Source organism: Spermophilus citellus (genome assembly GCF_964194105.1).
Source record: "Spermophilus citellus genome assembly, chromosome: 3".
Taxonomy (NCBI): Eukaryota; Metazoa; Chordata; class Mammalia; order Rodentia; family Sciuridae; genus Spermophilus; species Spermophilus citellus.
This window is the reverse complement of record NC_138184.1, coordinates 125,974,101-125,988,102: the sequence shown is the minus strand read 5'-3', so window position 1 is coordinate 125,988,102 and position 14,002 is coordinate 125,974,101. Positions and strand designations below refer to the sequence as shown.

At 46.6% G+C, this 14,002-nt stretch overlaps 1 protein-coding gene across 8 annotated transcripts in view; it reads right to left on the bottom strand.

Moving 5' to 3' along the window:
- The window catches only part of TNS3 (tensin 3), a 275,924-nt gene that overhangs the window by 68,897 nt on the left and 193,025 nt on the right, over positions 1 to 14,002 (bottom strand). For all 8 annotated transcript variants that reach the window (XM_081287962.1, XM_081287963.1, XM_081287957.1 and 5 more), the window contains one exon: positions 10,045 to 11,301. In XM_081287962.1, the coding sequence (XP_081144088.1) occupies positions 10,045 to 11,301 (1,257 nt within the window). The remainder of the gene's footprint in view (positions 1 to 10,044; positions 11,302 to 14,002) is intronic.

The window sequence follows — 14,002 nt, the reverse complement described above, 5'->3', positions numbered from 1 at the left end:
AGCTTCCCAAATATGTGAGCTCATCAAGTGGATAACACCCCCCTCAGAGATCTCTCAGGAGCACCTGTTTTCCTTGAACTCTGCTACGCACGTGTTCCTGTGGACATAGGACCTTTCTGAGCACACAGCAGATCCTGGGCCCTTAGACTCTCCACTGGGAGGTGGTAAGGGGGAAGGACAGGAAGGAGGAGGGCTAAGTGCCTAGGAGCTGACACCACGTGTCCCTTCCTGACACTTCACATCACCGATTCCCCTATACTGCAGAGTCACCTTGTCCCCTCAGTGTTGAGGAAAGAGAGACACCATGCACAGTGGGAGGCAGTTCATGGGGGATATGTGACCACTCACTGTCCTCTACATTCTACAACAGGGTCACAAATTCTGGTCCTATCAGACCATTGGAGGGGATTGCTCTGGCCTCCACAAGACACAGGTCAGATCTCCAGGTGACTGGGACACACGCCTGAGTTGGGACACATGCCTGAGTTGAAAACCACAAATATAACACTGGGGTTCTCATGAGTGTCACATGTAAGATCCCGCAGCTCAGGCCTCATCCCTTCCCTAGGAAGTCAGGGCCTCCAGAGTTAGGACGTCATGGTCAGCATTTTATAAAATTCCCGGGTGTTTCCAACTGGTAACCAAACCATAGAAGGTCTCCGTGGATTCACACTAGAGTTATTAGGGAGCCTTTAAAATAGTTCTGACACCCAGGCCATCTGCCTGGCCAATTCACTCTGCCTCTCTCTGGAGGCAGAGGCAGGCCTCCTCTGACATTTTTGGCATCTTCATTCTTGAAGCTCCCTGGTTGATTCTGGCTTCTTGCTTGCAGCCAGGGAAGCAAATCCCTGCTCTAAAGAATGAATGGAATCTACTGTTTTAGCAAAGCTTCAGTATATAAAACACCATTAAAACACTAGAGGTTAAATGTCCTTATCATGGGCACACACTGGCAGGCACACACAAAGAAGTATTTGAGGAGATGGATATGTTAATTTGCTCCACCTCAGTGATCATTTCATCATGTGTGGTTATGTGTATCAAAACATCATGTTGAAGATCTTACATATATACAATAATGAATTAATTCACAAATAAGGGGGAAAAAGATGGAAACTTATGGCATCCTAAACATGGCCTGTTTTAAAACATGACCTTCATTTTCTCTCTGGGCCACTGGAAGGTAAAGTATGGTAAGCTGTTGATTGATGTGTTTTTTTTTTTTTTTTTTTTTTTTTTAAGATAGAGAGAAGAGAGAGAGCATTTTTTAAAATATTGTTTTTCAGTTTTCGGTGGACACAACATCTTTATTTTATTTTTATGTAGTGCTGAGGATCAAACCCAGCGCCCCGCATATGCCAGGCGAGCGTGTTACCGCTTGAGCCACATCCCCGGCCCCTGTTGGTTGATCTTTATAGGATCAAATAAGAACCAAGTCTGGCATCACACAGGCATGCATGGTGGGTTTTGGAAACTTCCATGCATTTCTAGAAGTGAAAACCAAGAAAGATCAAAGGCTACTTTCTGGCTAGTTGGAGGCCTCCTGATTTCAGCTCCTTCAAATAAACATATGCATCTTTTAGAAAGTGAAGGAGAAAGGACTGGTATAACAAGGAAAGTTCAAACACTATTCTTAAATGCTCCCAGAAGTGGCTCCAAGAATTCTGTTCTTGCAAATCAAAACAGGAATTGGTCATCAGCCCCCTTCACCTACAGGGTGTATTTTTTAAGAGCAGGGTGGCGTGCAGTTCTCCACAGTGTAACCAGGTAGAAAATTACTGGCCTGAGTGATAAATGAGGTATTAAGACAGTGAAAAGAGCTTTCCCCATGCAGGGCTACCTCCCTCTGCCACGATCCTTCTGGATTTCTAACCCTGGTCCTGAGAGGTGGGGGGAGGGATGCTCCCACTAAGGTGCAACAAGGTAGGGAGGAAGGCAATACTATTTTTTTTTTTTAAGATTTTGAAATTGAAGATGCTTTCCATTGGGAAACACGGTGTGCTTGGTTGGATAACATCATTTTTTTTTAAAAAATAAATATTTAAAAAGGAAATTATATCTCCAAACCCAGGAAGCATACCCAAATCCCACCAGCAATGCTCCCATGTTTAATAAGACACATGTAACTCAGAGTACAGGTGTAAAGAGCTGCACCCCTAACCTGAAGACCCCACCAATAGGGTTTTAGTACCGGGCTTCAATTACTTTCTGTTCATTTGAATCTGTTCGCTTTTTGAATTACCTTCCCTACTACCTATCTGAATTTCATGATCTGTCATTATGACTGTCCTTAGGAGGGGACACAAGAGCTGGTTTCAGGGCACGGGAGTGGGGTTGGGGGCTGCACTGGAGGTAGAGGAGGCCATAGGTCCCATCAATTCACTGAATGAGGATTAGCAGCTCATGTGACTTCTGGGAGGCCATGGGAGAAATGGTTCCCAGTTCTCTACCCACATGAGCAGCTGGGAATTCATGGAAAGGAAGGGCACGCCCTTCAGCCAAGGCCTTGATGTAAGGTGATATATCAAGCCATGATGCAGAGAACATGTGGCATGATCAGAAATGAGACCGTGCTACCCTGTCACCAAGCCTATGGAGTTGGCACAACCTCTCCATCGTGATGGAGAGAGGATTCCATCACTGATAACATGGGATTCAATAAACTGGCAGGTTTCCCTGAGTGAAGGAGGCGATCCTCCTAGGGTAAGGGCCCCATTCAGGATCAAACAGACCAGCACGTTTCTACTACACAGAAGCGTGGAGCTTTTGGAGACCAGCTGTCCACAGGGGAGGCCTGGCATGTTCCAAAGTGACTTGTAAACATCTGAGAAGCAGCTCCTCAACAAGTTCATCACCAGCTGCACCATGAGCCAGCAACTTCATTCCCAGAAATACGAACTAAAGAACTACCAACAGGTGTTCAAAAAAGTAGTGGTGTGCCTATGTTCACAGCACCACTGTTCCCAACAGCCAAAAGGAGCACATAACCCAAATGCTATTAACAGATGAAGGGGTAAACTGTGGTCTATGTGTATTATGGACATTTTTTCAGCCATGAACAAGAATGAATCTCTGATAGACAAGATGAGCCATGAAAACATCATGCCAAGTAAAAGAAGCCACAAAGCAGGGTCACACAGCCTTCAACTGAATTTATATGAGAAGTCCAGAACTGGTCAGTCCAGAGACAGAAAATGGATTAGTGGTGGCCAGGGTTTGTGGGTGAGGAGGTGCAGACAAGGCAGGTTTGCTACTGGCTAAAAGGTCTCCATTTAGGGGGATATGTTCTGGAACTATATAGTGGTGATGGTCATACAATAATGTGGATGTGCTTAATGGGTATTTTGCCATAATAAAAAATACAAAATAAAATAAGTCTGAGGAGTGATTTTTGTTTTCTAGGGTGAGTCAGACCAAAAGTTTTCAGTTTAAAATGCATATTATTTTATTTAAATTACATTTTTTTGCAGTTTTAAAAGGATAGTATGCCTTTATTTTATTTATTTTTGTATGTGGTGCTAAGGATCGAATACAGTGCCTCACCCATGCTAGGCAAGTGCTCTGCCACTGAGCTGCAGCCCTGGCCCTATTTAAATTACTTTTTAATTTGTCCTTTAACATTAGTGTGGGGGGTGTCAGATTTATTTTTTAATGTGAGTCAAAGTAGTTTATATTAACTATGATTTTCATTTCAGAAGAGTAAAGATGACTTTATAAAATATTTGATATAGAAACAGAATTTTGGGTCTAACAAGTTGAGAGGCCACTGCTGTGGCCAACCTGGAAGCCATGTCCTGTAGCCTCCATATACCTCTCCTATACTTCGATGCCTTGCCCCTGACCATGTAGGGATTTCCTCACAGTACTTGACTAGGTAACAGCATACAGCACCCAAATCTGCCTGCTATGCAGGAGGGTCCTTGGGGTAAAGAGAAATAATTAACTCTCATATTTGTTTATGCAAGAAAAAAAAAAGTACTGTCATTTCTGCACATATATGGGTTTCACCATGGACTCAATCAACTTCTGTTGGATATATCTGAAAATGTAGACTTTTTTCTTATCAACATTCCTTCAGCAATACAGAATGACCACAATGCACACAGTATGAGACGTTAAAAGCAATCTCAAGGTCACTAAAAGTATACAGGAAGACTGAGTAGGTTCCATGCAAATACTACACCATTTTACAAGGGATTGAGCCTCTCTGCAGGGGTCGGAGAAGCCATCCCCCATGGATACTTAGATATGACTGCCATTGCAACACTGGTTTCTCAGCACCGGGGGTGTATTTCTCATTCTAAAACATTTTTCAGATTGGAAATGCACAGAGCTCTCTGTAGTGCAGTCAAATGACTCCATTATTAAATATGCACTCACACATGTATAGCCTATCAATATTCACAGTTTATTAAAATGTCAGATTCGAAGATCAGGGAGGACAGTGGCCAGTCCTAACCTCTGGGCAAGGAAACTCTTCTTAAAACTTTTCAGGCAATAAATACGCCATCCTCAAACACATCCAGGAAGCTCATTAGTAGAAAAAAAAAGAAGAAGGAAAACAAAAAAGAGCCTCTTTTACCATGGTAACAAATACTGAGCAAGGGTCCTTCACAGAAATAGGCCAATGACCTTGGCTGTGGCTTATTCAACCAGATGAATGTATCCAGTGACACTCATCAGAAGATGAGCAGGCAAGATCCTAGTCCTACCCTGTTCAGGACCCTGTGGCTTGCCCTCTAGGAAGAGCCACACTCTTGGACACCAAGCTGGGTTTTGTGGCAGGGTCTGTCTGCCTCTCTAGCCTCATTCCCTGCCATCCCCACCTGGTAGTGGAGGTTCAGCAGTGAGCGTCCCCAACCCACTACACCGTCCATTCTACCCTGCATTGCCTCTGCCTCTCCTCCAGCATCTGCCTGGCCTGGATCCCTTCCACTCAGCTAGGTTGCAAGGGTCCCATGGTATGCCCCCACACCTTCCCTGACTTGCTCAGTAGAGGCAGTGATACCCCAGTGTTAGTGCCGCAGGACTGTGTGTCTGTGTCCTCTTCCACGTGTCTGTTGGCCTCTCATTCCTGCCATTAAAGCTTGCAAGGCAGGCACGTGGCACCACTTGCTGAGCTCTGAGAGCTCCTCCAGGGCTCACATGTGGTGCCTTTGGTTAGACTTTAATCATAACCAAATCAGTAATTAGAACCTGGCACCTTTCCTTACTCTAAACTGTCTTCTATGTAAATAAGGCATCTGATTTGTGCTGATGCTAATGAAGCAGACACCCTTGTCTGAGGAATGTTGAAAACACCAGCAGGAAGGCCCAGGCATATCTGCAAGAACAAGTGCCTGCCAGGTTCCTGTCAGCGGAGGGCTGAGGTTGATGTAAGATGAATAAAATATTTTGACAACATGAAGCCAGAAGCCCTTAAGGTATGGGGGGAAAAAAAAAACAGCTGGCTTTTGCCATCCGTGCAATCGTAAATTTCACAGGCTGAGTCACAGCTCTTGTTACTCAGGTATCATCAATTGAAATCTCCCCACCTGAAGGATGTGATCCAAGAAACCCACCCACGTGCAAGCTGGAGTGAGGCTGGGAGCCTGGTGGGCTGGGTGGGAGGATGGGCATGACAGCAGCATCCAGGGGGCTTCTCACTGAAGCACAGCCAGGGTGAGGCAGCCGCCCTGGCTGGCAGTTGGTCACCTAGAGACAGTAAAATGCTGCCAAATCCAACTCCCTGCATTTTTCAAAGGGATATAATATTGCACTCAGACAGTGCCAGGCTTGTCACCAAGGTTGACATCCCACCTCTGCATGGCCCATCTCTTGTCCTGTGGGCAGAGATAGGCACCCTACACGGACCCAAGATAAACTTCATATCAATGCCTACACAGCAGAACAACTTGGGTCCCTGGGCAGGGGGTGCGGGTACACCTGCACTGCCACCTGCTCCATGGCACTCTATTTACAAACATTTATCAAAATCTTACTACATGCCAGGAAGCAATGATTTAAGTCATGGGCACTGCCCTTGAGATGACACCTGGCTGGTGAAAAAATGTGAGTGTAGCAGAATAAGGGCACCACCACAGGATGCAGAGCTAGGCATATGGGAGCTCTGTTACAAGACCTGGTAGGTGAGAAGGTACCTGGAACAGAAAGGCACTCAGGGTGGAAGCCCTTACTACCATCACCACCACCATCATTGTGTTAGTCAGCTTTGGGTCACTATAACAAATACCAGGCATGTCAACTTATAAAGACAAAAGGGTTATTTTGGCCCACAGTTTCAGCTCATGAGCAGTGGCCCTCGTTTTAGTCTTGTGGCAAGGCAGTACCTCATGGTGGGAAGGCATGGCAGAGCAAAACCAGCACCTCGAGGTTGGACAGGAAAAAAAAAAAGAGGAAGAAGAAGAGACAAGGACCCACTATACCCTTCAAGGGCACAACCCCAATGACCTACAGATTTCCCATTAGGCTCCACTCCTTAAAGGTTTCACCACATCCCAGTTGCATCTTTCTAGGAGCAAGCTCTTATCACATGAACCTTTGGGGACTCTTAAGATCCAAACTATTGCAATCATCCTTACCATCTTTAAAATCACTACACCCCCCCATCATCACCACATTGGCATGATCATCACCATCACTATAATCACCATCCCTATTACCATATCACCACCACTACACCCAGGAACAGTAGCCATAGCAATACATCATTGAGGTGCCAGTATGAAAGAGACATATTCAGTTTTCATACATTATTTCATCTCAGAAATAACCAGACCCCTGGTGGGAATGCTGCTTCCTGCAGAGCTGGTGTAATGTCAAGTTGCATGGTTCTGCAGGAGGACGTGCAATAGTCCTTAGGAGCACTGAGCAATGCTGTTCTCAACTCCTGACTACAACTAGAGGACTTTTTTGTTTTCAGGACACTATCTGCAGAGAGTGAAGGATTTTTCTCATTTCAGGATGCTGAGTCTCTATGTCAAGCCTTTATCTATGGCCAGAATTAAGACAGCTGTGTGGTAGCTGGCATCCAGGGCTGGGAGAGAAGGCCTGCCATGGAGAAGGGCACATGGAAAAGATGGGGAATTTTGCAGTTTTCACTGTGTGCATGAGCCTCAGATGGCTGTGGTCAGGAGCTGCTGCACTGTCAATGGGACTTGGTCTCATAGCCATTGATGTGGGAATGACGGGTTGTACCATCCTGGGCACATCATGATTCCTTTCAGTCTTGCTGGGCCTATTCAACATACTGGGGAACTGAGAGACATGTATCGGAGACCCCAGCAAGGCAGTCTTTGCTTTCCTCCTGACAGAGGAAAATGGCCCCTGGACACTTTCAAAGTGCAGGTTTTTCAGCATCCCAACCTTCTGAAGATGTTCCGGGATCTCAGAATCTGCTGGTTAACTACCATACTTTAATGAGTTTCCCTGATAGTATCTAGGGATTTTTGCTTTCTGTTGGTCATCAATCTAGCCTTTTGCAATTTAAGAAATGCAAGTGAAGGTTCTGAAATTTCAACATCAAGAGGGTTCAAGTGTTCTCCCTACTTGCCAGGGAGGAAAGGAACATTCCCTTCCCCACCTATTTGGGCTGGAAACAGATATAAACATTCTATCAAGAAGAGATGTCTTCAACTGAGATCCAAAAGCCAGTCACACAGGTTGTTTGGAGGTCACCTGTACCTTCCAGGCCTCTTTATATAAGTCACAGGCTTGCTCCATCTCCCAGCTAAGTGCTTACCTAAAACAGGAAGCTTGTGCTGGAAGAGGGAGCCGGCTGGAGGAAAAGCATGGGTGGCTCTGCCCAGGTCCTAGTGCTGAGTAGCACTTCAGTGCCCATGATCCCTGCTTAGGAACAAGCAGCACATTTGCAACGAGTTTCCTACAAGAAGGTCATTTTCAAATTTCAAGAAGATCTCAATGATTTGTATCCAGTTTGCATATATCTGATCTTCTGAAATCTCTACAATTCTAAAGATACAAAAAAAAAAAAAAAATCGGGCAATGGCCCAAGATGCCTGTTGAACATGAATAAATTAACAAATATTTTATTTTATTTTTTTTAAAGAGAGAGAGAGAGGAGAGAGAGAGAGAGAGAGAGAGAGAGAGAGAGAGAGAGAGAATTTTTAATATTTATTTTTTAGTTCTCGGCGGACACAACATCTCTGTTGGTATGTGGTGCTGAGGATCAAACCCGGGCCGCAAGCATGCCAGGCAAGCGCGCTACTGCTTGAGCCACATCCCCAGCCCCAAACAAATATTTTAAATCTTCATGATCACTCACCCAAGCACTGAATTTTACTGGTCAATTGAAATATCAGTCCTTTAATTTCAAAATTCAAATTACTTTTAAAATAAAATAAAAATCCTCAGTTACCAAGGATTTGAAATTAAAATTATAATGCCAAGTATTAAAGTACCAAGTGCATCAATTTAAAAACAGCCAATGTAAGGGAGAAAGATAGGACTTGGCCTTCTCAATCCCAGGCTTTATACCTGTTTCATTACAACAGGAACAGGAATCTCAAAGAACTGAATTTAGTCCAATGGAAAATATTACCATTGTATGGGTCCCTGGGCATAAATGACTCTTCCTCATACACACTCAGATGCCTGCAGCCTCTTCCAAATTTCAGGAGAAATTTTAATCCCAGAGAAAAGACTCATGATTTTAATTTTTCCAAGTAATTTTTAAAGAAGGTCTATTAAGATAAACAACATGCCATCGTGCAGGTTTTGTTCCCACTAAAACCTTTTTTCAAACCCAGAACTTCTTGAATGCATTGGATTAAGTGAGCTAATATATCTAAGTGTTTAGACCTGGACAGAATCCTTGGTCACTGCTACTATTGCTGTTGTGGTGGCTGTGGTTGTTATATGGATGTATTGTAAAGTCTGAACAACCTAATTGAGGGAAGCTCTTCCAGCCCAATGAGGTGATGTACATGGTATGAGTTACTCAGATCAGCTCACTCTTTGCTCACTGGTGATCCCAGTACATCAGAGGTGATGTGAACTGGCATTCTTCCCACCTTCCATCACCAAACACAGTAGGACCTCCTTTTCATAGACAGAATAACACACTCCATCCCTTACCACTGAAGTCACAGGGTCAACTGGCAGCCCTACTCATTACGGAAGCTGGAGTCTTGTCTGCAAAGCATGCATTCCTGCCTTAAGTGGCCCAGACCTGAGTCAGGCTGCAATCCTCACTTGTCTGCTTCCAAAGAGGGAACTCTGGGTCCACCCCACCTGTGCAAACCTGAGAGGACCATGAAGCCAACTGACACTGTAGACAATGTGAAAGTAACTCAGGGGTGGATCCCTCTAACCAGTGTCTGTGGGAAGATGAAAAGGGCCATTACGCCAAGATGCCAGACTGATGCTCAACCTCCAGACACACCTCTCCATCACTTCATTCCCCAACCTTCAGATTCAATGATGTGCCTGGCACTCTTCCAGAACAATCCAGGTTACTATCAAATGTTCTCCGTGTTAGAGAGGGAGACATGAATACCAAACGGGCCCATGGAGTTGTCTATTCATGGATGGGATAAGTATCCTTCCTCCATTAACCTACTAACATTCTTGGAGTGAGAAAGGCTTTACTATTAAGCACATAGTGCAGATATGAAAACCAAGGCTTGGAGAAGGTATATACTGGCACACAGCTGAGTAGGAGGCAGAGGGGAATCTGCTTCAGGCGGCCTGGCTGCCAACATTCTCCCCACTGGCTGGCTGCAGCTCTAGCAGACATAACCAGAGTGAAACGAAGGCCCAGACAGCCCTCTTCAGCCAGCTGGGCCCGATCCCCACCCTGCACTGGCTCTAATGGCATGTTTTGTGCCCTGTTCTTTCCACCCTTCAAATGAGCGACCAAGGGCCTATGGTGGCACAGTACTATTTTGATCTGAGGTCACCATTCTATATGACGATAGAAACTGTGAGAGGAATATTCCCCACTGTGAGAGTTTCGGTCAAAGCTAACCACCCAGTCGGCTCCTTTCTCATCAAGTGTCAATATGCCATGGAGTGCAGGCTTACCTTGCCGCCCGGGGTTCCTGCTGGGGCCCTCGGCTGGGTCAGGCAGCCTGCTGCTCACCCGGAGCCCACCTCCCATGCCATCTGGACACACGGGGCCATTGGCCCGGCTGTTGAGGGTGTTAATGTGGGTTGGATAAGGCTCAAAGGTGGGATCCAGCTCCAAGATCAGCCTGTTGAGTTGTTCAATGGACTGGTCTATGTCCAGGGTAGGAGAGCCTGGGGAGGGGCCCACGTTCAGGTCCTGGCTAGTTCCGTTCATGACCTTATCTTCTGGAAACCTGGGCTGGAACACTTTGCTGGGACAGGGTTGCTGTGTGTCAGGGAGATTCGGTCCATTGCCAATGCCTCTCTGGACAGCCACTCTGCTACTGGTTCCACGGGTTGGGGTGATAGGAAGCCGTGGCTGTGTCTGAGTGAGGCCAGAACTGTCTGCTGTGCCCTGACTGCCTAGCCTGGCCTCCCCATCGGGGGAAAAGCTGTACTGATGAGCAGCCACCATCTGTTGCTGACGAACCCAGGTCTGGGTGGAGTAGCTGCTCGGCCCAAAAGCCTGCGTAGGGGTGGGCACAGAGGGTTTCCTCAGTGGAGGCTGTGGCTGCTTAGGTTCTCGGCTTCCAAACGTCCGCTCCCGCTCATAGAGGGCATCCACACCAAGGCCCAGGTCAGGAGCAAGGGTGCCGTGCGGATCTTCACCAACATTGCTACCAAAGCCATCAGACAGGAGGGAGTTCTGGCTGCTCTTGTGGCAGGTGAAGGGTCCCAGATGGGCCGACTGCGGCCCTTCAGAGGAGGAGAGAGTGCCCAGGCTGTCAACACTGTGCAGGTCATGGTGGGGCATCTCATCATCCAGAATATCTGTTTCCCGGTCCTTCAGGGTGGCATCTCCATTCACATGGACTTGAGCAGGCACCACATGGCGTGTCCCGCTGTATTTGCTGCGAGCATCAGTCATGTCCTTAAGGGAGCCCCGGGAATCTTCCAAGCCAAAACCACTGAGCAGCTGGTCCAACTCAGCCTTCTCCTGGGGACTCAGGCCCCTCCGAACTCCAGAGGCTGAGCGCTCCTCGGTCTTATCGGTCCTGGCCGAGGCAGTGGAATGGCCTGAGTCACTGCTGACTGACAAGGTGTGGTCACTGTGGTCTGGGCTGCTGGCAGTTGGCACAGTCTGGGGACTGCCAGGGATGCCAGGATCTGAGGAGCTCTTCTTCCTCACCTTGGCATAGAGGCTGCCATCAACGGGGCCCTGAGTGTGCAGAACTGCAGAGGAAAGCAAGAGACAGGCTGTAAGCCGGGGAAGAGGAAAGCGCAGCCACTCACAATGGGTCCGGGCACTTGTCTAAACAGATAAATGAATTCACAATACACAACAGGCACAATAACCAGGGACCAACACTCTGCTGTGGTCCCCTAATCCACAGATCCTCCGAAGAGTGAATGCTAATGAGCCTTAAGATGCTAGAATCACCTTCACCTTTCTATGCAAAAAGAACTGTCCTTCCTTGAAGCTAAGAGAAACCTCATCCTCTGAATCATTTTGCCTAAAGGGCTCATGGTTAATGTCTTTGTAATTTGGAAAGTGAAGTCCACTCAGCTCATAAGTCCCCAAGAACTGACTGTGCATCTAAGACAGGAGAACTTCTATTCATAATCTACTAGCTAAGTGGTGAGTAACAAACTCATTAAATCGATAAATGGAATATGTCGTCAACAAACCTGCTGTCCTCCCAACATTCCAGAATCTGTTAAAACCTAAACATACAACCCAATGGAAAGGGAAAGTACAGGAAAGGATCCTAAGCCTTCATATTTAGCGTAACATCTTTGGGCCACATAGGTGCCTGATGACTGTGTCATAGGTGTCATTCCACACACTGACCCCCATCCATGGAATGTCAGGAAAACAGAAATCAGGCCTGTGGTTCATGCTGGAAGAGCTGAACCTGCTGCTGCTGTTATTAATCAGAGAATTGGCAGCAGCATTCAGAGACTCCCAAGCCACAGTCTGCTGACTGGCAGCCGTTCATTGCCTTAGCCACACATGGTGTGTCACAGCAAGAGCCTCCTAAAATAAGCTGGAGTTTGTAGTCAGCACATCTCACTCCGCAGGGCCTCCCCCACCCTCCTTCAGTTTCTCAACTGTGAAATTGCAGGCATTCCACAACAGGGGAGCTACAGATGGCTGGAAACCCAAGCTGCTTGGGCACCTAGAATTTGAGACTTGTGCCACCACCGCCTGGCAGCAACTGAGTATGACCCTTCAGCCACTCTGAGGGACCTGCCCTGAGCATGTGCCTCACAGTCCTCAGGTTCCAGGTTGGAAACATGGCCAAGGTCAGTGGTGGCTGGCTGGAAACACATGGCAGGGTCTGGAGAGGTATTGGGATACCATGCCAAGAGCTCACAGAACCCCAAGATCACACAGCCCCTGAGAACACACACAGCCCTGGGCTTCCTTCTTCTGACACCCAAGGGACAGTGTGCAGAGATGAAGGTTATAAGATGGAAATACCAGGGTATAGTCTAGTTTAGAAGACCCAATCCTCATTGCTTGGGGGAGGGAGAATCTGGGGACAAAAATGATACACAAAATGCTGTAAATGAGCAGAGATTTGAAGATAGAGCAATTGTTGACATGAGCACATCCTGGATTGGGCCATGGGATTAATTCAATATAGGGCGTTAATGACAGATGCTGTTGACTGAGCCCTGTTACGTACTTTCTATCCTGCACTTTCTCCAAGTCTCACAGTATGACCCAACATAATAAATTATGAACTTTATTTCATAATAAAGTATGAACTTTATTTCTTATTTATCTAGGATGAACATGAACTAAGGCTTGAAGATAATAAATTTCCCAAGATCAAGCAGCTGTCAGGAGGCAGAGTGGGACCTAGAACCCAGGCTCTGAAGCCTGAGGGCCCCTGCAGTCCCTACCTGTGGGCCTACCTGTAGGAAGAGTACCAGAAGGGCACACACCTGAGACTCTGGGTGGCCCTACCCATGAGGAGTCACATGGCCCTGCCCAGGGACCAGCAAGTGACCTTGGCAGAGCCTGAAACACCTGCTGCACCCAGCTCTATGCAAACCAGACAAAGGGACGCCTGGAAAGAGGCCCAAAATAGAAGGCATGTGCAAATGTCACCTCTACAGGTTCAAATGTGCATAGTTAATCTATTTATTGAATCATAGGTTGTGTAGTGAATGGCCCCTGGAGAAAGGCCTGGCCCCAGACAGACCTAGGTTCAAGCCCTGGCTCCCCCTAGACGGGCCCTCAGGGTTTTACCCATCCCAGGTGTTCACCTGACCTTCAACTTCCCAGCTATAAAATGGGGGGAGGGGTAGATGTTCCACGTGAAGGCCGACCTGGGAAGGAAATGACAGTGCACACCACTGAGCATCTTTATAGCTCAGAGTAAACACCAGCTTAATCTGGTTTCAGTCCAGGGTGCTCTGTTGCTAGGAAAACTCAACAACAGACGACCTGGTAAATGGGTTCTTCCTCCCAGCCCAGTATGAGGTGGAAAAGAGGAGAGAACATTGAGAAGTGATTTCTGCTCTGTAAGAACCTCAGAGACTCCACACTGGATGCTTATTGGACTAGTCAGTTCCCTGGACCAGAAAGGCAACCAAAGCACAGACCACTTAGCCACACAGCCATAGGAACCAGTCTGCTCACTACAGGAACAAATTTCATGCTGCTGAGATTTTTGCGGTTATGACTTCCATAAAGTCATAAATATGACTTCTCCCTAACATCGAATTAACTAGCACGATGTTTTGTTGATTTGTTTTTTGTTTTTAAAGGAACTCAAGAATAAGTTGTAAAAATTTCTTCTAATTTAAACTGGGATGAGGCCAAAAAATGCCTGTTAATCATTCTGAGGTACGATCACTTGGCTAATCCCTTACTAAGAATAGTGCATAAACAAGGACCTATAAAATGTAAAAAGCAGGA